At 32.6% G+C, this 23170-nt stretch overlaps 2 protein-coding genes across 2 annotated transcripts; one reads left to right on the top strand and one right to left on the bottom strand.

The window, feature by feature from the left end:
• The first annotated feature begins 462 nt into the window (after window positions 1-462).
• LOC112028942 (late embryogenesis abundant protein At1g64065) lies at window positions 463-1095 on the top strand. The gene has a single exon (XM_024061636.2). It carries the CDS (start codon window positions 463-465, stop codon window positions 1093-1095), a length of 633 nt encoding a protein of 210 aa, XP_023917404.1.
• An 8148-nt stretch (window positions 1096-9243) lies between these two features.
• LOC112028930 (membrane-associated kinase regulator 5) lies at window positions 9244-11264 on the bottom strand. The gene is made up of 3 exons (XM_024061624.2): window positions 9975-11264; window positions 9787-9849; window positions 9244-9691 (listed from the first exon to the last, which is right to left on the bottom strand). The coding sequence occupies exons 1-3, from the start codon at window positions 10966-10968 to the stop codon at window positions 9612-9614; spliced, it is 1137 nt and encodes a 378-aa protein (XP_023917392.1). The 5' UTR covers window positions 10969-11264; the 3' UTR covers window positions 9244-9611.
• Window positions 11265-23170: the final 11906 nt, after the last annotated feature.

Below are 23170 nucleotides of genomic sequence, written 5' to 3'. Positions count from 1 at the left end.
GTAATTTACCTCTTGAAATAGGTTTTGGTCAAAACAAAGTTGAAGGCAATATATGCAATTGCCAACAGGGCTGTCAATTTCTATATTGATTAAGATTTTCTTTCGACCCCATCCGCATAGAACGTTCTGTACTCATTCATAAATATCTTTGAAAATATATCAAATATCATTTTCCACAATTAAAACAAACCCATGAAGTCAAAATTTAAAGCCTCCGGACAGGACACGTTTTGGTATAAGAAAATGAAAGAGTAGAAACATTGGCCTAGTTTGACAAATATTCAAATGATTCCATTTTTTTATTTTTATTCTTCTCACAACTTGTACCTTATATCATATTAAAATCAAAGCATATATCTATATATTGTTCATCTCACCCCCACAATTTTCACCATCAAGCCCATTTGAGAAAACTAGAACCGAAAAGAGTTTCAACACCTTTGTGAAGAACATAAAAAAAAAATGGCAGAGAAGGAGCAATCACCCTATCCCCTAGTACCAACCAATGGCCATGCCCGAAGTGACGAGGTATCAGACAAAGGATCTGCAGAGCTACGTAAAAAGAAGCGCATGAAGTGCGTAGTATATATTGTTGCTTTTGCTGTGTTCCAAACCATAATTATAGTGGTCTTTGCACTATTTGTGATGCGTTTCAAAAGTCCTAAGTTCCGGGTACGTGATGCCTCGTTTATTAGTACTTTTAATTTCACAAATGATTCATTCGACTTGATAATGGATGCTCAATTCACAATAAAGAACACGAATTTTGGTCACTTTAAATATGAATATGGCATTGTTAGATTTTCCTATGACGGTATGACTGTTGGTGAGGCCAAACTTGGCGAGGCACGAGCCAGGGCTCGATCAACCAAAAAGGTTCATGGTTTTGTGACCCTGAGTTCAAGCAATTTGACTACCAATTCTAAGTTAACAAGTGATCTGGGTGGGCGTATTTTACCACTGACTAGCAACTCAAAGCTGGATGGAAAAATACACCTGATGAAGGTTATCAAGAAGAAGAAATCTGCTCTAATGGATTGCACTTTGGATGTTAATCTTGGAATGAAAAAAATCCAGAATGTGCAATGCAAGTGATACTCTTTGGTTACGTGCCTAAGTTTAATTTTTAAAGATATATATGTTCTTCTTTTTCTTTTTTCTTTTTGGTTTATTTCCTTTCTTTTTATATTGTAATTTGTAAACCAATTACTACCAAGGGCAAGGGACAACTTTTGTTGATTAGTGTACGTAGTTAGTCCCTCATATGGCTACTCTTTGTATTACGGTGCTCATGTTGAAATTTTACTTATAATCAAGTCTCAATCATCTATATATCAGCTTAATTAATGCCTCAACCCTCAAATTTCATTACACGCTAATCCGAAAATTTTCATCTTTTATCATGAAAATAAAAATATTTTTCAATTTACAGCTCCATTAATTACTCAGTATTTAAGCAGCACTTTTTTTTTTATATATAAATAATTTGATAGTTTGAGGTAAATAAATATGAATCTTAAATGTCACTGTTAAAGATACAATAATGTGAAAACCAATTGACTACTAAACTCTTACGTATCAAGAGTCACTTTGTCATGGACTGCAAGCATAGATTCATGATTAGCTTCTTCCTACCTATACGGAAAACCATCCTGATAAAAATATTCTGGATTTTTTATTTGTAGTGATAACAGAAAACAACATGATTGGGCCTGGTGGAGGGAAAGTGAAAATCAGCAATGGTGTAATATACCTTTTTTTTTTTTTTTTAATCTTTTCTTTTCTGGTATCATCTAATAAACTATATCACTAACTAAGTTACTCAGCAACAAAAGAAAGAAGAATCCCACTTTAAAAAAGAAAAAAAAATTCTATATAACTAAGTTACATAAAAAAAGTCAAAATCTTGTAACTCAACTGACACCTCTTAATATTTTTAAATGAGATATTCACGTTTCAAATAAAAACTATATCAATGAAGAATGTTTTTTTTCACAATAACTAGGTATGACATCTATATAACATCAAGAAATTGAAGCGTAACGTTTATTGTTGTTACGCTCTTGTCAAGCCACATCAATATAGTATTTTGGTTCATTCAGTTAGTTTGGTAATGCTTTGGTAGGAGAGATTTGTATAGAAAAAGGAGCCGCTTTATTAACAACTATGTCACATACACACCGTGATATTGGTAGGTTCTTGATAATTTAAATACATTAGTGGGAGGGAGATTTGTCTCAGACCCTAACAAATGAATTGTTTGTTTTGGGAATGGGTTGAGGAGACCGATAACACCCTCACGAATTTGTTCAATCCCACATCGGGAAGAGACACCTCCAACATTTTTCTTATATTTTTAAAGTATTGGATTTTTCTTCCCTAATATAAGTGATGGATTTATTTATATGATTATACCTGCTTTCTCTTTAGATCATTCAAGAAATATAAAAGATAAACCATTTGTAAGGAAAAACAAATTTCAACCACACATTACATTATTTTCAAAATGCCTCTTACCTTATATAATAATTGAATATAAAATGTATTATGTTTTCTTGAGAAATTTTTTTTTTACAAGATTTAAAATACTTTTAAATAACGAATATAAATAGCTTAATCTAAAAAAATCTAATATATTGTATCAACTATATTTTGTTAGATATTAATTATATCATTATAAGAATCGTTTAGGATTAACACTTATAAGTCTTGTTTACTATTTTCATTTTTCACTTAATAAAAAAACAAATTATCAAATTTTTCTACGCATCGCACAAGTCTACAATTAGTGTTAATAAAAATGGTATCAATAATATACTGTCTATATAAAAGTGATATAGATCAAATTTCAATTTGTGAAAAATATTGTGGAAAAAAAAAAGTTACAAAAAATGTTAAAGGTACTACGAATTTGATTATTAAGAAAAATACTAATGTGATTACAAATTTTATATATAAAATAAAAGTTATATATCCTTAATTAGGATTGCTCCATCTAGATGGTTAGCTGAAAAGTCCTCAAATTAGGTACCCCCTCTGGTATTTCAACCCTGATTCTTTGACCTTGTAACTTGTATGCGTCATTAATTTAGACCAAGGTGTTGATCGCCCCCACATCCTTATGATATTTTATTTCAATATCACATCTTAGGTTGAAAATTTACTTCAAATTTAGATCAATTACGGAAAAAGTTAAGGAAATAGTTTTTAAAATGTAATTTTCCCAAAATATTAAATTTATGGGTTGGAGCAGATTTATATTATATTAATTTCTCTTTTTTTTTCTTTTTTCTTTTTTTAATTTCTCTTTCACACAAGACTTTCACTTGTACATGTATACAACACTATAAATTCTTCCGCACAAGCACAAGACACGAGAAATACATACCTCATGTGGGCATATCTAAAATCATATAAATCACCTAAGTAATTATTGAATATTTGAATAGTCAAGTAGCATAAGATATATATATATATATATAATTCGATAGTTACAATAGTGATGAGAGGATTTGAATGTAACTGTTTAAAATATAAGGAAGTCCCAGTTGAGCTGCCAAGCTCTAGGCTAATCGCAAAAAGTGCTAATCGTTTTCAGTTTTTGTTGATAATTAACTTAGTTGCTTATTTATAGTTTTTTAAAACTTTAATTTATTTGGTACAGGTGTACTTTTGTCTATTTCTTAACCCAAAAAAAAAAAAAAAGAAATAAAACTAGTCAAAACGCAAAATTAACATCTGAGTTAGTATATGTCAAATAATATTGTCAGACATTTAAAGTTTTTTTTTTTTTTTTTTTTCTTTATAGAAACGCATTTGTACTTGAAGACACTTAGGCAAGTTCTAGATATTTCCTTGGTCTTCTTATATTCCATTCTTTCTATGTATATATTATAGAGTAACATTCTTTTGTAATACACAACTAATAATAATACAAGTTTTTATTATTTTGGGTGGAGGGTTTAGTTCCAATCTTAATTCTTAATTTTTGAATTTGACATGGACCTCTTTTGGAGACATCTTTCAATTCGGCATGTCAGGCCCATTATGCGTTGCTTAGTGGCCCGCTTTTATTTTTATTTTTTTCAATAAAAATTAATTCTCCATCTCGCCTCATGAAATCCAACGAAGCCCATTCCATTTTCAAGTTGTCCATGTTATTGTTGTTTTCTTCATTCAACAAAATTCCGAGACCTGCCTAACGGGTCATCAAATTGGGTATGGGCTAGAAACTTATTGATTAAAACAGCTTTTTATTTTTCTTATTCTATTTTTTTGGGCTTCCATCCTTACCATAATTTTAACCAGGCCCATACTCAATTTTACTTGTTAAGAAGAAATACCTCGTACTTTTATTTAAAAAATTAGTCATAATCGGTAAGAAGAACATTAAAAATATGTGGTGAAACACTCTTCATTCACATAGAAATACCACTAACGTGTTTATGAGATTATAATACTTATACATGAGACTACCAAGAAGTACCCGGTAATAAATAAAGTTATTGTGGCGTCAACTTTTGATACACATGTTAACATTTAAACATAATGTAATTTTTGGCATGTTATAGTTTTCCTTCTAACAAAAACTTTTACGGTTCAAATCTTCCTCCAACAATTGAATTATCAAGAGCAAAAAAAAAAAAAGAAAAAAAAAATCTCTTAAAATTTTATGAATATTCTAATGAGGACTCGCAATATAAGACGGGTGGAGTACATGTACAAATGAAAAGACCCCATTAGCAAAGACAGATCCAATGAACAAGAGCCATGAAAGACTAGTTCCAATTGTCCAGGGGGTTACCATATGGGAACCTCGTTGGACCATAATGTTTCCTGAGTTTGTTAATTTTTCTCTTAACAAGGAAAACAAAATATTGGAAAATGAGCTCACATGGTACTACAAGCATACACAGTGCCTTGATGCAGATGCCACTCTCAACAGAATGAGACACATAATCAGTGGAGGAAACAGAGAAAATCTATATTCCTAGGACGAAAATATGGTGTCGGGTCTTTGTTTGTGTTTTGTCTGTTGGTGCATTGCGTCCCCGTTACTTAAATTTTCTGAAAACACTCGTAAACCTCAACATCTTCGACGGGTTTTTTATAATAAAAATTGGTACAATGAACCATCTGTTTTTTGCGTCCATTCCTGAATTTATAGGCACACTTCTTTTTGTCTTACGAGTTACGAGCAAATTTCATTATACGAATAGAATATTCGTTCTAATAATTATATACTAAAAAGGGTTATATTTGTTTAATCACTTCTTTAAATTGATAATTGCAAACGTAAAAACTACGGTTTAAAATATTTAGTACGAACAACATTGATGCTTTTAAGTTGTACAAGTTAGTTCAGCTCGTAAAGCAATGATTTGGGGTTTAATCATTTATTTATACTAAAAATTAATGGTAAAGAACAATTATTATAGAGTAAACATTATATGTTTGAAAAAAAAATTATATTTAAAAAATAGTCTTGTAACTTAATAGTATTACTTGTTCTCCTTTAAGTAGATAATTACAATTCTAATTCCCTTTTCCATTGTTGTAATTAATATTATCAAATTAAAACCAAAAAAAAAAATCATTATTCTATATTTCAACCAATATACATTCTTAATCTTCTTCTTTTTTTAATCTTCATTTCTTATTATTTACTGATCTTGATTTCTCTTTTCACTTTTAATTTTTTCCCAAACTCTCTCTAGTGGAAAATATGTTTGGATAAATTAATTGGAAATAAATATTTGATAAAAATATTATTTTTGTCCTTAAAATATTGTATACAATATGTTCAATTTTTGCCACTAACATTAAAAAAAATATATTTTTTAATCTCTGAAAATTTAAAATGTCCCCTATTTTGTTATTTAGTCCAGATTTATTAAGTTTTTTTTATCAATATGTTTAACAAAATATATATTTTAAGGAAAGAATGATAATATAATTTAGGCTTTATATTGGTACTTGAAATACCAGTCAAATTTTGTGCTCGTATCTTCGGTTTAGACGACAAAAATACTCAACATAAGTACATGGTATAGTGATTGATAAAGTAATCTTCTCTTTCAAGAAATACCCAAGTGCAAGGGATTACAATGGGGCAAGCTGAATTGTGGATGTCATGTCCCCATCCTTTGCCGCTTTTAGGGCCCGAAAAATTTGTGCAATGTGAGAATAAGATCATGCCAAGCTGGGGTAGGGCAGGGCGTGGGGTAGAGACATTTTATCATTTTTAATTACTGGTTATATAATTGTGATGAATTGGAGATGAGTGATAAAAGAGAAGGTTGTCAGTGAAAGTATCAATAGAGGAATAGAGGAAAAGATAAATGTTTTTAGGAGATGATAATATAATAGGTATAAAAGAAATGACAATTTTGAATCCCATTTAAATATATCACTGACATTATATTTTTAATTATCACTAATAACCTACCATATTTACAATTATTAAATTTTTGGCGAAAAGCACATTTTCGTCCCTACATTTTCACACGATTTCCATTTTGGTCCCTAAATTTTTTTTTTACCGCTTTTAGTCCTTATCTTGGAAAACGCCTATTGTTTTAGTCCCTGCCGTTACATCAGAGACGGAAAATGCTGACATGGCAAACGGATGGCACTGTTAGCTGACGTGGCCATTAAAATAATAATAAAAAAATGTTATTTGGTATTAAAAAAATTAAAAAATTAAAAAATTAATTTTAACTAAGTAAAAAATTAAAAACAAAAATAAAAACAAAAAATTATATGAATTAAGATCAAAAAGCATCTTGAAGAAGAACACTAAGAACACCAACTCAGACTTAAGATCTCAAAATTGAAAACCAAAAATCACAAATAACTCAAAAAATAAGGTCACAAAATTAAATATAAAATCACAGATCACAGATCACAAACCCCGCCCTACACAACCCAAACACAAAATTAAATATAAGATCACAGATCTGGCCAACACAAACACCAACCCAGCCAGACTCTGAATCTCAAGAGTTCCCCCACTCTCTCATCCTCTCAGCTCTTGGGTTCCACAAGTGACAAACCCACAGGATCGGATCTGTCATGGGATGTCCGGATCTGTCAAAGGCGAGATTCGAGGATCTGTCATGGGATGTCGCTGTGGCGCTCCTCGAGCTGCTTCGCCGCGATCTCACGAACCACCGTCAACGGCCCACGCATCACACGGCGGCTGCTGGCTTGACGGAGGAACCGTGCGGCCTGGCGGAGGCTCTGGTGCTGCACGAATCGGTGAGATTCGGGGATCACCACGGGCTTCGAGTAGGCCCAGTCGCTCTGGCGCTCCTCGAGCTGCTTCGCCGCGATCTCCTAAACCACCATCAACGGCCCACGCATCACACGGCGGCTGCTGGCTCGACGGAGGAACCGCGCGGCCTGGCGGAGGCTCTGGCTGCACAAATCGATGTTGATGATTCTGGGTTTTGTTGAGGATTTGTGGTTTGGAATTTATGGATTTTGGTTTGATGTTGGATGATTTAGATGTTTTGTTGTTTATTTGGTTGGGTTTTGATTTACAGGTTTTGGAGATATGTTTGGGATGAAATTCTATGTATTTAGTTGAATTTGTGTTATGAGAAATGTTGGAAAAGAAAATCTTTGAGTACTATGTTCTTCGTTCTTGTGATTTGGGGCTGTGTTCTTGTAATCTAGGTTTAAGTTCTTGTTTATTCATGTTGAACATGAATAAACAATCACACTTAGATCTCAATTGATGTAATTTTTTGTTTTTATTTTTGTTTTTAATTTTTTACTTAGTTAAAATTAATTTTTTAATTTTTTAATTTTTTTAATACCAAATAACATTTTTTTATTATTATTTTAATGGCCACGTCAGCTAACAGTGCCATCCGTTTGCCACGTCAGCATTTTCCGTCTCTGATGTAACGGCAGGGACTAAAACAATAGGCGTTTTCCAGGATAGGGACTAAAAGCGGTAAAAAAAAAATTTAGGGACCAAAATGGAAATCGTGTGAAAATGTAGGGACGAAAATGTGCTTTTCGCCTAAATTTTTTGTCAAATTTGTTGCGTAAAGACTGTGATTATGATTACTTAAATGTTGTGACTAGTAAATTTGAGAGTATCACAAGGGCATGGGGACCATGTTGATTAACGTGGAATGTGAAGGTCCATGATATTTTTTGGCCAAATATGCAATGAGATGCACCAAAAAAGTCAGCAATGGGATATGGGTCACAATATTTTGGACATATTGGCACTTCATGTCATTTATTAAAATGGCTCATTGGAAATTTGGTTATGTTTTCAGCGCCAGAGAGCCAGAGCCTTCGTCCTCATTTCATTTATGACTTCAAACAAACAAGTCTTGTCTAACCCTCTTTTCAACTTTGAAATTTGAAGTTCAAATTTTCAACTGTCTCAATCTATTTGATGTGTGGAAGTTTTAATTTTCAGCCGCGGTTGGCAGTGTGGATCACTGGATCTTTCATCTTTGTGCTTACTTAATTCTTAGCTTTCTTCCATAAAAATTTAGTAGAAATAGTTATAATAATAATAATTTAGTTGGTTCAGCCAGATTTCATATGCAAAATTGCAAATGTTCATCTCAATCTAATATAATTGTTGGTGTTGTAATTTTCAAAACAAAAAAACAAAAAAAGTTTATGTTGTTGGGGAGTTTCCAATATTAGAGTTTCTACTTTCTAGTAATGCAAAACTAGTTTAATGGGGGGCTATCAATTGGGCAGCATATAATAATAATGGTGGCAAATTCATCCTGCTTAAGTTTGGTCCAAAAAGGAGTACATGTGCTTGTGAATAATGTTTGTTAGCAAAGCATATATCTCTGCTTCTATTAATTAAAATGAAATCATGTCAAGAGCACAGAAAAAATATAATATAATTTAAAAATAAGAAATAAAAGAAAGAGAGGAGCTTTTCTTAGCATTCAAAAGTCCTTTTTGAAAGCAAGGGCTTTGCCAAGATGACATGACATTGAGACATTCTGCAATTTTATAGCCAATCAGAAATTTGGTGTTTTTCATTAAAAATACATATATATATATATATATATTCAAGGTAAAAGTGTAAAATCCGAATTGGTATTGGTAAGGTTTCAAAAAAAAAAAAAAAGAATTGGTATTGGTAAGATGATATTAAAATTGGTGACATGATGCTTGCAGAACCTTGCCTCCCAAATAATCAATGAAATAAGCAGAAAATCAAAAGCAATAGTAACTGTCAGTCATTTCCAATCTTCAAACGCAGAGAAATGATTATATCTTTGATTTGAACAGCTATCTCACAAATCAAAAGAGGTGACATAATTCTTGAATGGAGGGTCCAAAACAACCAACACACACACAGACACACAAAGAAGATCCAAATCTCTATTCTTTCAATCTGTTCATAATGACCCATTTCTTTACAGTCACAGACAACGCCAAGTGAGTGCACCCACTGGTCATCATAGCTATCACCTAAACAACAAAACTCTACCCTATCCACTGCTATTGCTTCTTTCCTTTTTACAACAAAACACAAAAACAGAGGAACAAACAAGTCCCCTGTTCAGATTCCTCCTTCTATAGCTTTCAATTTCGTAGAAAAACATTTTCCTCTCTCAAATCCCTTCCTCAATGCAATTTCTGATTGATTTCTCATCAGAAGGATCGCTTGCAGATCTCCACAATTGAGAAGAATCTGAAATTAGATTCCAAACATTAGAGAAAAGTAACACTCAAAACATAAGTACATAACTGAGCAAACTCAAAATTTTGGAACAGAGTGAATTATACCTCTCGAATATGAAGTGCTTGTTTTTTCATGCACAGTAATAGAACGCGACAAGGATGAAGATTCTGAAACCAAATTTAGAATAAACTGGTTAGAACCCACCAAAACACATTCAAAGTTTCACACTTAAAAAAAAAATGAATCTTTATTTTAGAAACACATTTATACATAAAATCCTAATATCCTATACCTCTAGAACCATTGAAGGATCTCTTGCAATGAAGAATGGCGCTTTGAATTCCATCATGCTGTTGCAACAGCGAATCATCTCTCCTATTGACAACTGGTACTGCTCCAATAGCCGATGAAGATTTGCTCTTACCCAAGTGCTTACAAACCACTCTGATCCCCGCCGGAATATTCCCCTGCTTTTCCTTCTTTGGCACTGCCATTGTCGCCGGAGACGAAGCCGGTGAACCCACCGATAACTCATCAGAGAGCTTTATCTTATCGCTGTACCTTTTTGAGACCTTGACGTATAATGGCTTAATTAGGTTCAAGTATTTTTGCATCAAATCCTTTGAGAATCGCTCTGTTTTTGAGTCCTCTGAAGCTTGGTGGTTTTGCAGTTTGCTTTCGTTTTTTCTCGAACTATATGCTCTGGTGAGTAGTGAGTTGTTTGGGTCTTCATCTTCAACTTTGAATTTCAAAGTGGCAGCTTTGCTTTCTTGCTTTCTCAGCTGTTTTTGGTGGGTGTTCATGGAAATGGTTTTGGACTCTGTTCTCTCTGTTTCTAGTAGTGCTGCCATTGACTTTGAATTTGACCTTGGCTTCTTGAACTTGAGGACTTGGAAGCTTGGGGCTGATTTTAGCAGAGATATTGGGGACTGAGGCTTGGAGTTGGGCTCAATTGGGAGAATTTTTCTTCTTGATATAGAATCACTAGGAGACAGAGAAAGGGTTGGGTCTGAGAAATTGAGGACTGCTTTTTTGGACAGATTGTTTTGGTTGGAATCAAGCCTGGTTTTGTTTTCTTTGTCACTGTTGGTTTCTGGGTCGGCGTTGGTTTTGTTTTTATTTATGTCTATATCAGAAACAAGGAGCTCCAAGTCGAAGAAAGATTCTTCTTCTTCCTCTTCTTCAAATTCATCCCCTTTTTTAACTAGAGGATTTGGAGCTCCTTTAGTTGTTAAGGGGTTGATGGTGGTGGGCCTCCAGAACTTGAGGAAGTTCAGAGCATCCATGGTTGTAAGACAGAGAGAGAGAGAGAGAGAGAGAGAGAGAGAGATTAGAGAAATGGGTCTGGTTTGTTTAGGGTTTTGATGGGTTTTATAGTGGGGTTAACAGAGAGAGAAAGAGAAAGAACGTGATGGGTAATGAATGAAATCAAAATGAAAGAGCTTTGTTTAATTTTTCACTTCGTTTTATGGCTGTGTTTGCAGCATGGGGAAGCAGAGAATGAGGTAAGCTTTTCTTTTGCTTTCTGAAGAGGGGGAGAGAGAGAGAGAGAGATAGAGCTTTTTTTTTAGTTTGTTTTTGCTTTTGTTTTATGTTTCGTGGCTTACTTATTACTACATGGAATTTATGACGTGGGTTTTAACGAGTAAGCACGTGAGACTGGTCTTTTGAGTGTATGTGTTTGTGTTTACTGTCTGTACAAATTGTATAGACTTCACAGTGGTATACCCGATAAAGTGTCAATGTGCAGACTATAGGCATACAGATTACAAATACAGTTCAGATTTTAGTAGACCCACGCGCACATAAACTGTCTTAATAACTTGCTTCTGGTCCTAACAGAATGAGTCAACGTCATTCTAGACTCGTTGAGATGTCATTTTTCATCCTAAAAGAAAGATGATTTGAAATTGGAATATGATTTTAAAATAAGGTTTGCCTTAAGTTATCAAATAATGAACTATTTTTAAAAAATAATTATGAAAAAAAAAAAGACTAGCTTTTTTTTACATTTTTTTTTCAACTTCTCATAATTGGAATCTTGAAATAATAGTTAATAATTTTTTCAACTTGTTACATATATGAATTTTTATGATTTTTCTACTCTTTTTCAATTAGGGGTATTTATAGGTTAGTCTGGGTCAGGTTTGTGTTCAACTAACAACTAAACCTACCAAATCCGGTAGAGAACTTCTAGACCCACTGTCAACTAGTGAGGGAGTCAAATTAGATTAGTCGAATACACGTTGAGTGACGGCTAGTCTAGGTCGTAGTTAGAGAGGAGAAGATTTGGCCAAAACTTGCCAAATCTGATCAAAATTCCTTTGAATCTAATGAGATCTCAATAAGAACTGGCCAGATCTGTCGAGATCTCGCCGAATCTAAATGAGATTTGGCGAGATCTTATTGGAGAATGCCTTATACAACAGAGAACAATAATTTTTGTGGGTGGAGATCGGTTGAGTTGTTTGGAATCGAGTTTTGATAAACCGACCCGCCAAAATCGATTTTTGGAGGGAGAAAACCATCTCTGATCATCACAAGCATCGAATCAAACGAGTTTTGAGTCAACTCGGTCAGTCTGGACAGGTGGGTTGGACTTACGGCTTTCAAGTAAAAAAATAAAGAAAAAAGGATCAGCATACTTCAAAATTGTGGTTGTCATTCTTTTGACCAAGTCCAATTTTACATGTTTAATATTGTCTCTACCCGCATTTTGATATTGGATATTAATTTTGACCTTTTTTTTTTTTTTTTCAAGGTGGTAAATGCAAGCTCACATGTTGCCCCTAATTGTCAAAGTCAATTGAGTGCATTTCCATTCTTTGGAGCTTATAATATAGTCTATAAAATATCAGTTTACCCGTTAACAAGATGCTATCATTCTATAGTGAAGAATGACCAACAAAGAACATAAAAATTCCTTGGTATAAAACTAGAAGAAAATATTATATATTTAGCGCGTGGAAATCAATTATTCAAAATAAGTCTAGTAATGTTTGATTTTCATTCAACGTGTAGTTTTTTGACGGGATTCTGTTTTGTACAGAAGACGCAAGGATGGAGACGGGAAACTTCCAAAAAGTAGAGATAAAGAAAAAAAAAATTTGAAAGAGAAAAAGGCCAAAAGGAAAAGACTCTCAGAAAAGAGAGTAGAGAGCAAAGTAAAGAAAGCAAAGGCAAAGTAGCAAACGTAAGGTCATACTTTTACTTTTCTACAGTGAGACTTGTTATAAAAAGATCTGCTATGAGTCAGATAAAAATTTGGGTTCTTTAACAAGGCAAGGTAATTGGTGCAATTGGGTCACGCATGTTATGCTAGGCCCTAGGGGACCCTCCTAAGTCTACCTTTGAAGAGGTCCTTTTAGTCTCTATCTCTTCACTGTTCTTTTGTTGAGCAAATTGGTCCAAGTTCTTTGCTATAAAAGGTTTGACTTGCTGATATGGGATTGTGAGTTGTGAGTTTTGATGTCTTTAGCCCTTTCTTTTGTTTTCCTTTTTTCTTTTTCTTTTTTGGGGTTACAAGTCACAAGTGGATATTTAATCAATATCATGGAGACTTATTGAAATTTGAAACACTAGCGAGAATTATTACAAATATTTACAAATCAAGTTGAAACCGAGTTTGACATGTCAAAATTCAACAAAGATGTGTAAGTTTCAACGGAAGTATGGTATGAAAAACACAAGAAAAAGTCCTAAGTGCACCCAAGAATTGCTAAGAAATTAAGGCATATTTGGTTTCAAAAAGTTGTGTATCCACTTTTCATTTTGAATATAGAAAAAAAAATACTTGTTTTCACATTTGGTAATGTTTGGTATAAGTTGTTTTGAATACATAATTTAAGTATAGAATACATTATACTCAGATTTGGTCATTGTTTTTTATTTTTATTTTTTTAAAGTAACTTTTCTTATTCACACACGTCACATTACTTAAAAAAAAGTAACTTTAATATTTACAAATATACCACTATATTCATATTCATAAGAAACAAAAACACTGAAATGCTGTATTTATTTTTTATATTCAAATTCAAATTTTAGGATACTGAAAATGAAATCTAAATACAAATGCTAAAACCAATTCAATTTTTTAGTGGTGAGACCCACTAAAAACTGAAAATGAAAACAAAAATTGTTGCTTTTTTCAACTAACCAAACAGGCCCTTAGTTACTTGATTTCCTTCATGCTAGGAATGCATGCGCTAGTTTTAGATGAAATATTGAGTTCATGAGGGAATTACAGTCTTTAACCATACTAGAATTCAGGTTATGTGCAGTATTTTATTTTATTTTTTTTATGAAAAGATTATGAATTTTATTCTGATTTAAAAAGTAAATATTATATTCTAAAAAATAGTTTGTTATAAGAAACAAGAACTCTCTTTAATAACATAAAAATCATCGATACTTAAAATTAGCTTCAAAAGCCTTTGCTTCTACTTTAATTGCTCCCGTTGGGGCTTTAATTTTATTGCTCGGGGCTGCAATGGACCTTCCCCTATCATCTAAAAAAGGGAGCTTTAATGATATTATTAATATGTATCAGGAAATGTCCACTTCAACATCAAGTTCCACTATATGATGAGTGAAAATCCAGGTGCTAAAGGACCATTTTTCACTAAAATCGTGGTTGTCTTTTAGTTGTGCACTAGTGTACCAATACGACATTGGCAAGGTTAGGTATCACCGTATCATATTACATATTTGAGGAAAAATAATCTCACAGCCGAAAAAGTACTTTTTTTTTTCTCTGTACAATACAATTTATACAATCATCCAACACAGAGTGGATGTCCTAAAAATTTATTCCAATGCCCACTCAATGCTCTTTTGGGACCTCCTCTAATCTCTATCCAACATGTTGGAAAGACAAAATCAAAATATTGATTGAAAGAGAGAATTATGGGATTGTTGGTAGAGAAAATTGTGGTTTCGTATGTAATCCCATTATAATATGGAAGTGTATCATCAAATAAGAAGTATGAAAATGTAGGCCTTTAAACTTTTATAGCATGAATGTAAGCTCCAAAACCAAACCACGTTAAGTGTTTGTTTGGATAGTGTCTTGCATGTCCAACGTCCATCGTTTTTTGGTGGGTCCTATGCATGGTTTACGGGACCTACAAGTTTTTTTTTTTTTTTTTTTTTTAGAAAAACAACTTTAAAACTAAGTTTCACGATACTATTTCCATATTTAAAAATTATTTTACTACAATATTTTTAATTTTTAATTTTCAACAATAAACGGAATCTAGATAAATCCTAACTCTTATATTTTCTCTCTTTTTCTCTTTTCTTTTATCTCCCTCAAGTCACAAATTTCTGCACAACCCATAAATTGATGTCCTAAAACTACACTTCAATTCCCACTCAATAGTCTTTTCAGAGCTTCCTATTTAGTTGGACAAAAAGTGTCAGTAAGTTGATACCCCATTGGCAATACAGCAATTCTTTATACTTTGTCAAGTACAATATACTATTTATAAAACGTTGGGGCATGCATAGTTGGCTAGTGTGGTCCTAAACTGCATCAATGTCTTCAAATCTAGCTAAGACTTTTATAAGATGTTGTACCAGGTGGATGAAGGTAGTATAAATTATTTTCACATTTTACTCTTCATAAATTATATAACTTATAATTGTTTCTTCACTTTTCAATTAAAAAAAAAAAAAAAAGACTTGTAATGATTTCCCCCCCCCCCCCTTTTTGGCTTAAAAACCAAAGATTCATTAAAAAGATGCATTGAAACATATACAAAATCTTTACCACCACACATCTTTGGTGTAATGGTCACTCCACAAATATAAGTGTTTGTGAGGTGTTGGTAGGGAGAGGAGGGAAGGGCCGGGATTCAAATCTCTAAGAATGAGTTTCACACACATATATACTTAAATTAAGTTAGAGTAGAATTTCTATCTTATATAAAAAAAAAGCATCTCAAACATTAGGAGAGGTGAAAATATATTGTTTTAGTTCTATCATGAAACACTTTATTCCTCAAGTGCTGTATTGTCTCACTTGTGACTATCACCTGAGTATTGACTTGAAGTTACTCCTCCCTATAGATCTGAGAAAGGTCTTGAGGAAATGGATTCGCAATTTTCATTTTGATTCTCCATTTTTTTTTTTAAATTTCATTTTCATATTGACCCTATGGGAGGGTAAGATCTGAGTATAGAATATAGCCCGTGGGCCCAATCCAAGGAGGTAGAAGAGCCTATCTCAACATTAGTCCTAAACCAACATGTAAATGAGAACTCGAGAATAAGGGACGAAGAGGTCAACTGCCCGAGGGTCAGGACGAGGAGCGAGCACTCACCAGGAGGCATAAGGTAGGCCACTTGCACCAGAAAACAAAATATCGAAAAAGATGGTAGAGACGTGCAAGCAAAGAAAAAAGGGAAATATCCAGATAAAGTAACCATCACCTCCGCATTTAATGCACTGTACCAACTTAGCTGACCGCATTAATAGAGGAATGACCCCTGAACAGTGCTTTCACAGCTTGCAGCACATTCGACCACCTTCAGCAAAACCTTGATGGGACAAGCATCCAAAGGAATGTCCCTGTTGACTATATAAGTGGAGGATTATGATGTAATTCAGTTAACTATATAAAGAAAGGAAACCCTTCCAGAAAGAGGGACAAAAAAGAGAAAAGAAAACCATACTCTGTGCAACATTATTCTATAATCGAGACTGAATATTATATGAACAATTCCTTTTCAGCCTTACCCAAGGAAGTGTTAATCCCAAACTCGGCCTCTTTTTAAGAATCACTAGATGTTTTTCCTTCATTAATTCAGCAACTAAACTATACAAGCAAACCAAGGTTGACCTTGCAAACCCTTTCTCTAACAAATTAATTGTATTTGGCTATTATATTCAATCAACCTATTCTTATAGGGCTTAGCTAGTTCGGGCTTTTATAGACCCTATCATCTATTTTTTTTAAATAATCTAACTGCCATAATATGATTTCTCCCTACAACAATGAAGTTCCTGCATTTCATAATATTTTAGAGCTAGCATTTCATAAAATAGTTACACATGAAGGACACTTAGTAATTAAATTATTAACAAAAATGGACTGCATGAATAATATGAAAACAAAGACCCGGTTTGGATAACAAGTTTTGTTGCGGCACGTTTTTAGTTTCACGTTTTCTCTCTTTTTTTTTTTTTGCCGGCTTTTTTGACTTTGGAGGACAAAATTCACTATGCGTATACTGTGCGTGCACTGTTCATGCAATATTTAATATTAAAAATGGGTCCCACAATATTATTCACACATTTAAAAATTATTTTGCTACAGTGTTTTCAGCAACAATCAATTTTTATCAACTTTCAGCAATAATAAGTGCTATCCAAATGGACCCAAAATCAAACTTTAATGATTAAATTGCAAAATTTTGAAACTTTTAAAGGAACAAAATAAAAATAACTCCAAACTTTAAAGGGTTAAAAATGTAATTTAGTCTTAAATATTTGAGTCATGTGATCAAAAAAATATGTTGTAAGTATTTGAATAATCAAATAATGAGTTGGAACTTGGACAAGAATTTTTCAAAATAGTTTAAAGAAAAACATTATCCCATATGAACTTCTAGATTTAAAGCCCTTAAAATACTTGTGTAACTAGTCAATTTTTTAAATAAATAAATAAATAAATCTTAGAAAAAAATAGGGATTAGTTTCCTTAGTGGCCTGCACGATTCGAATATGCTACCTACTCATGCTTAACCTGACTCCCATTTTAATGGTTCTTGGTCGGTAGAAAAATCCCTAGCTGACTCTAGTAAAATCTTTTACCTAGGTACATACTACTACAATTCTTTTCATTTTCAATGTATACAATCAATTAGGAACTAGAAGTGATACTTTAAAGTTGAATTTTGATCCCATGGAATCATGTTTTGTAAGATTCTGTACCCAAACTTTAGAATTTTGTTTGAGCTTTTCTTTTTCTTTTTCTTTTTTTTCCTACCAAAGAAGAATTGTATTCCCATTTCCCCACCATCATCATTTCCAATTTTTTCTTGTTGTCATCTCAGGTGGATGAAACTAGTCTGTGTCTAAAATTTCCTTTTCCCACTCAAGAGCCTACTATGACCTTTTTGTGTTTCTTATGGCTTTGGTTGTTGGGTGTTCCTCTTTCTGTCCCTTCAAGAAATTCACAATTGGTTGGCTAGTCAAATTATTCCTCAATGAATTCTATGAATGGCGGGGTCTTTAGGTTTGGAATCATAGTATTTTAGTGTTTAATAAAAGGCTAATTGCTGAACAGTGGTTAATCACTGAGATCTTGGCATATGAATGGGAAAAGAAAAGAGCGTGGCTTTTTACTGTACTGAGGAACCTTCCACTCTAATCAGAAATCCTCAAAATTTTCCTTTGAATTCAATCCATCATGATAATTGTGCAATTGCCCAAAGCCAATTTAATCTAGATCTATCATATAGATTACTTGTAAAAAATAAATAACAATAGTGCTTTTTGCTGATATTGTTGCTATTGATATTAGCACTAGGTGTATGGTTCGCTGTGATACAAATTACGATAACGTAAAATTTAGATTTTTGGTTTATTTTGTTTGTTCTAACATTATTATAATATAAAATTACAAAATATAGTACATTACTTTAATCTCATCACATTCTTAAACAATGCAATATTATATTTTTGTATTGAAATTACATTAATATAAGATTACAATGATGTAATATTATGATATAACATAACATCACGCGAACTAAACATCCCCTGAGAGAATGAGAATATCCTAGCTCATTCAAAATTGCTAGGCAGTAGGATTTTTGTTAAACTTAATTGGTGCAATGCAAAACAAAAAGTTTGAAAAATGTATCACTTTATCAGGGGCCATTTAAGATGTCTGATTTATGTTAATTTAACTTTGTATTTTTGAATTTTATCCCGCTTATCATTTCTCATTTTTTTTTTTTTAGGTGAAAGTTATATTTGTATATCCAAAGAAATTTAATGCACTTCATTAAAAAGTAACAAAAATAAATAAATAAATAATTTTTATCATTTCTCATTAATAGTACCATTTCTTCCCTTATTATTTTTGTCCTGTGGAGAACCGTTTTTGTAATATCCTCTGGAACAGTCATGGGCCCATGACTCCCCATTTACATGTAAATGGAGCTAAGAAAATTTATGGATGCTACTTTTGTGCCATAATTCTTGCCACAATCTTAACATGTGTGAGTTGCGAATGTGCTTAGTGAAAAAAAGTGGCATGTCTAACACATGTTATCAAGTTATGACAAAATGTGTGGTTAGATCGGCACTTAGTAGAACATTTGCCAAAGTAAAAAGAGATGTGCTAAGTCTATAATATTTTTACAACAAATCATAAGTATTTAGTTGTTATTAGTTCAAATTTGAACCTAACATTAAGATTACTTTTTTGCCCTAACAATAAAAACCAGTAATAACCTACCACTTATGATTTATTGTAAAAATATTATGAAAATATTATGGACATATCATTTCTCAAGTAAGAAAATAGAAGTCAATCCCTTTTGCTTGCAAGTGGTTACATCCTTTCTATATATATATATATATATTTTTTTTTTTGGGCCGAAAGTGTCTCTTTAGTACCGTGGTTACTAGGCCCATTTCAACAAAGGTTCTCCAACAATCCAATATCAGTTTCCAATTATTTATGGATTTAATATTTTATCCCTCCGTATTGTGAACTCTAATCTAAGGCCCACAATAAGTAGTGGATCTGTAAGCTAAGAAAAGCAACTCCTAGGCCCAAAATAAGTTTTAGAGTTTCCCTTACCCTGTGTGACGAGGGGAGTAGAACATAAAAGAATGAAAGATGAAAAAAATGTACTAAATTTTAGTATGTTTTAGCCACTTTTCCCTCTGCTCTCCCTCAAAATCTAACAGGCCCTCAAATCCTAACATACAATTATGCAAATCACATATGGCAAATAACAATGTCACACAATTTTTTGTATGGAATTAGTTGAGGTACCATATTGTGATTAATGTAATATCATTTTTATTGGAATTACTATTAACATTATTTATTTAATACAAAAATTATAATTTATCACTTTAATAATCAAGAAAAATATTCTGAAATAGTTTCTCAAAAAAAAAAAAATTTGTGAAATTTGTTGTCACACTTATTATATGGCAACAGCAACAAATGGCAAGTGCATTATTAGGTAGCAACCACTAGACATTGGCTGTTTGGATGCATCCGAAGCATATTCTCCCAGAGGTTCCATTGTTCTGGTTACACAGCCAAGGGATATACCTCAGAATAAGTATGTGTTTGAAATGATTTTCAATGATATAACTCATAAAGCCCCTCTTTTGTTGTTGTTGGAAGTAAAGTGGTTTCTAAGCAAAGCTTTCCTCGCAGGCATGTCCCGCAGCATTGCTCATCAATTCCATTAGAAACTAATCCAGGTAATTCAACTACAACTTCTTTGGTATTTGCATCATTCATATTTCAATCAAATATGTTAAGTCATGTTGATGCTTATAAATCTCGGGTAAATTCATGTTCAAAGTGGTAACTTTTTTTGTCTGCTTGTTTGTAACAGAGGTAATTTTCTTGTTAACCAATGGTCTTTGAATAGGGTTTTTTATGATCATTATCAGTTGCATTGCCTAATTTCCTTCTTGTTGCTCTTATATTCAAAGCCAATTTCATAATGAAGTGATTCACAGCTATTGATAGCTTGTTATTAGGTCTCTAATCTTATCTTCCTTCTATTGTAATTCCTGTATGAACATATTTTGTGATGTGCGTTTAACCTTTTTTGCTGCGAAGTGTGTATGAACTAGCACCTATGATAGCTAGGCAGCATTCCATTCAATCATTTTATTTGAGTATTTGCATACAGTGATGTGTCAATTTTAAAATACAAAATGAAAACAATAATTAAGATATTTATTTATTATATTGTTGATGTGACATCAATTACACATATCATTGTGTTAGTTTTTTTTTTTTTTTTTGGACACTTTTGTAATAAAATTAATAGTACTTCTAACGTTTTCCCTAATTCAAATTCTCAAATGATACAATTCAAATTAGCTTCTTCTCCTCCTTCCTCCTATAACAACATGACCTCCGAAGAATCATTGTTGTGTTTGGAACCTACCTCCCTTAACAAATTTTCCTTTTGAACTTGTAGTTTCTCTGGTATAGTTAGCATTCTATTTCACACGGCTGCCTGGGCTACCATTCCAATTCCTGTAGGCTATAAGAGTCATTTTCTTTTCCTCATCTTGTCATTGCTGACAATGTATTTTGGGGCTATCTTAATACCCAAATTTCATTAACAAGATAGCTCTTTGGTTATTAGTTATTAAATACGCTTTAATTGTTGAAACTTTTAAAAAAAAAAAATTTTACTTTGGTTTTGTTACTTAACTTAAATCTTTGTGTAAAACACAGACAGAATCCTACACGTTCACAAGCGACAATAGCAACAAAGTTAGTACCCTGATTTCAAAACTCCTAGTTTGTTATTTTGCGTATGATCCAATTGTTCAGCATTTTAAGTTTCAGGGTTCTGATTTTGATTCCTTTATTGTCTAGCTCTCCTTGATTATGACAACAACATATTAAACTACTTTGTTAGTTTGTAATCAGAATCTCTTGAATCCTTGAAGGACAATTTTATTCTTCAATAGTTAATAGCAGGCTAGGGAAATATACTAATGGAATTTTACTACTAGTTTGCTCCCATAAAATAAATCCTGATGTGGCTCATTTGGATGTGTACTTTGGTCTTTCACGTGCAAATGGCAGGGGAGTCCATAATAAAAATCTTTCAATTTCTTCCTCATTGTAACATTGGATGCCTAATCACATAATTTTGTTTTTGCTTCACCTTTCCCATTGGTTTGTTACATTTTTCTAGCACTTCATTTCTTTTTTTTTTTCTTTTTGGGTGAGCTAGATTGGTGTTCACCAAATTTAAAGGCTGTCAATTATTTTTAAATTTCTTTTTATGGTGAATTTCTCTTGTCCATACACACGATGAAAGGATCCTATTCTATATATTTAAAGCAAAATAAAAAGATTAGGGATGACAAAAACCCATTTACAGGTAGATATTGTACTCAACCTAAATAGAACGAGTTTTAGCTGTCTCAATAGGATAGTAAGAGGAGAAGAAGTGAGTTTTTTTTTTTTGGGAATAAAATCTTGTGGGTTGGGAGTGGATTGACGCGATCCGTCCTGTATAACTTATTACGAAAATATAACATAACTAATGATACCATTTATTTCAAGAATTTTTCATAAGTCTTCTATTTGCTTTTTGATGCCATGGGTCACAAGGACCTTTGTTTTTCTATAGGCAAAATATAGCATATACATTATTATGCATTTATGCTCAAATGTCCCATAGATCTAGGGTAGGGGTGTACATAGGTCGGGTTAAGAGGATTTTTTTAACCCAACCCACCATGGTTGGGTCGGGTTGAACCCTCTAGGTACCACTCGGTGGGTTAGGTTGGGTCAAGTCGGTTTTGATGGATTGACGGGTTGGCTACACACCCCTAATCTAGGTATCACTCAATCCATTGTCCCATAGTGTGAAAGTGATTAAATTTTCAAGGTTCATGCTAACGAGTGCTTTTAAGGCTTCGCTAGGAGGAGGGAATGGAATGGAATGAAAATGAATAAAAAGAATAATTTTAGAATATTCTTCCCTTCTCTTATTTGGGAGTTTTAATGGGGGGAATGGAAAGTCCATTCCCTTGTTTGGGAGTTTAAGTGGGAGGGAATGAAATGGGTAGAAGGGAACACTCATTCCTCTTTATTCTCTTAAAACCTCAAATTTTCATTTCCTCTAAAATTGGAAGGAATGTGAGGGAATTGAATTAAATTTAATGATTTTTTTATTAAAACACCCAAAATACCCCTATATATTCAATACTTTATTTTAAAATAGGAGTCTAATAGTAATATTGTTATAAAATGATTTCATTCCATTCCCTCCATGTTGCTCCCAAATAAGATTACTTACATTTCATTCATTTTCATTAATTTCCATTCCTTTATTTTAAAACATCCAATCAAAGTTACTTAATTCCATTCTTTTTCATTTATTTCCTTTACTTAAATACATTCGATTTCTTTTCATTCCCTTATGATTATTTCATTTCATTCCATTTTATTTCCTTATGAACTTCCAAGCGAAACTTAGGGTATTGGTTAACAAACTAGTTAAAGAAAGTTTTTATGGAAAAAAAAAATTAATATTTTGACAATTTTTTTATTTTACATAAAAATAATGTCAAAATTTTCTTAAAATAAATTATTAATTAATACCCTAAGGACACTAATTAGCACTTCTCAATTTTCAAAATATCTAAGAATTATTATTATTTATTTATTTATTTTGGGTTTGGGGCCACCAATGCGAAAATGTGCAAAGTCGGCCAACTATAATTGAAGGCCCTTGGGCCCAAAA

The sequence above is a fragment of the Quercus suber genome, unplaced genomic scaffold, assembly GCF_002906115.3.
Source record: "Quercus suber isolate HL8 unplaced genomic scaffold, Cork oak 2.0 scaffold_725, whole genome shotgun sequence".
NCBI classification, from domain to species: domain Eukaryota; kingdom Viridiplantae; phylum Streptophyta; class Magnoliopsida; order Fagales; family Fagaceae; genus Quercus; species Quercus suber.
This window is presented reverse-complemented; position numbering and strand designations above follow the sequence as displayed.

What these genes read in the sequence shown, in the direction of transcription:
- LOC112028942 (XM_024061636.2), top strand. Translation starts at nt 463, where the DNA reads ATGGCAGAGAAGGAGCAATCACCCTATCCCCTAGTACCAACCAATGGC.
- LOC112028930 (XM_024061624.2), bottom strand. Translation starts at nt 10,968, where the DNA reads ATGGATGCTCTGAACTTCCTCAAGTTCTGGAGGCCCACCACCATCAAC. An exon ending in ATCCTTCAATGGTTCTAGAG is followed by an intron (nt 9,850 to 9,974) that starts GTATAGGATATT and finishes ATTTGGTTTCAG; the next exon opens with AATCTTCATCCTTGTCGCGT. An exon ending in AAGCACTTCATATTCGAGAG is followed by an intron (nt 9,692 to 9,786) that starts GTATAATTCACT and finishes ATCTAATTTCAG; the next exon opens with ATTCTTCTCAATTGTGGAGA.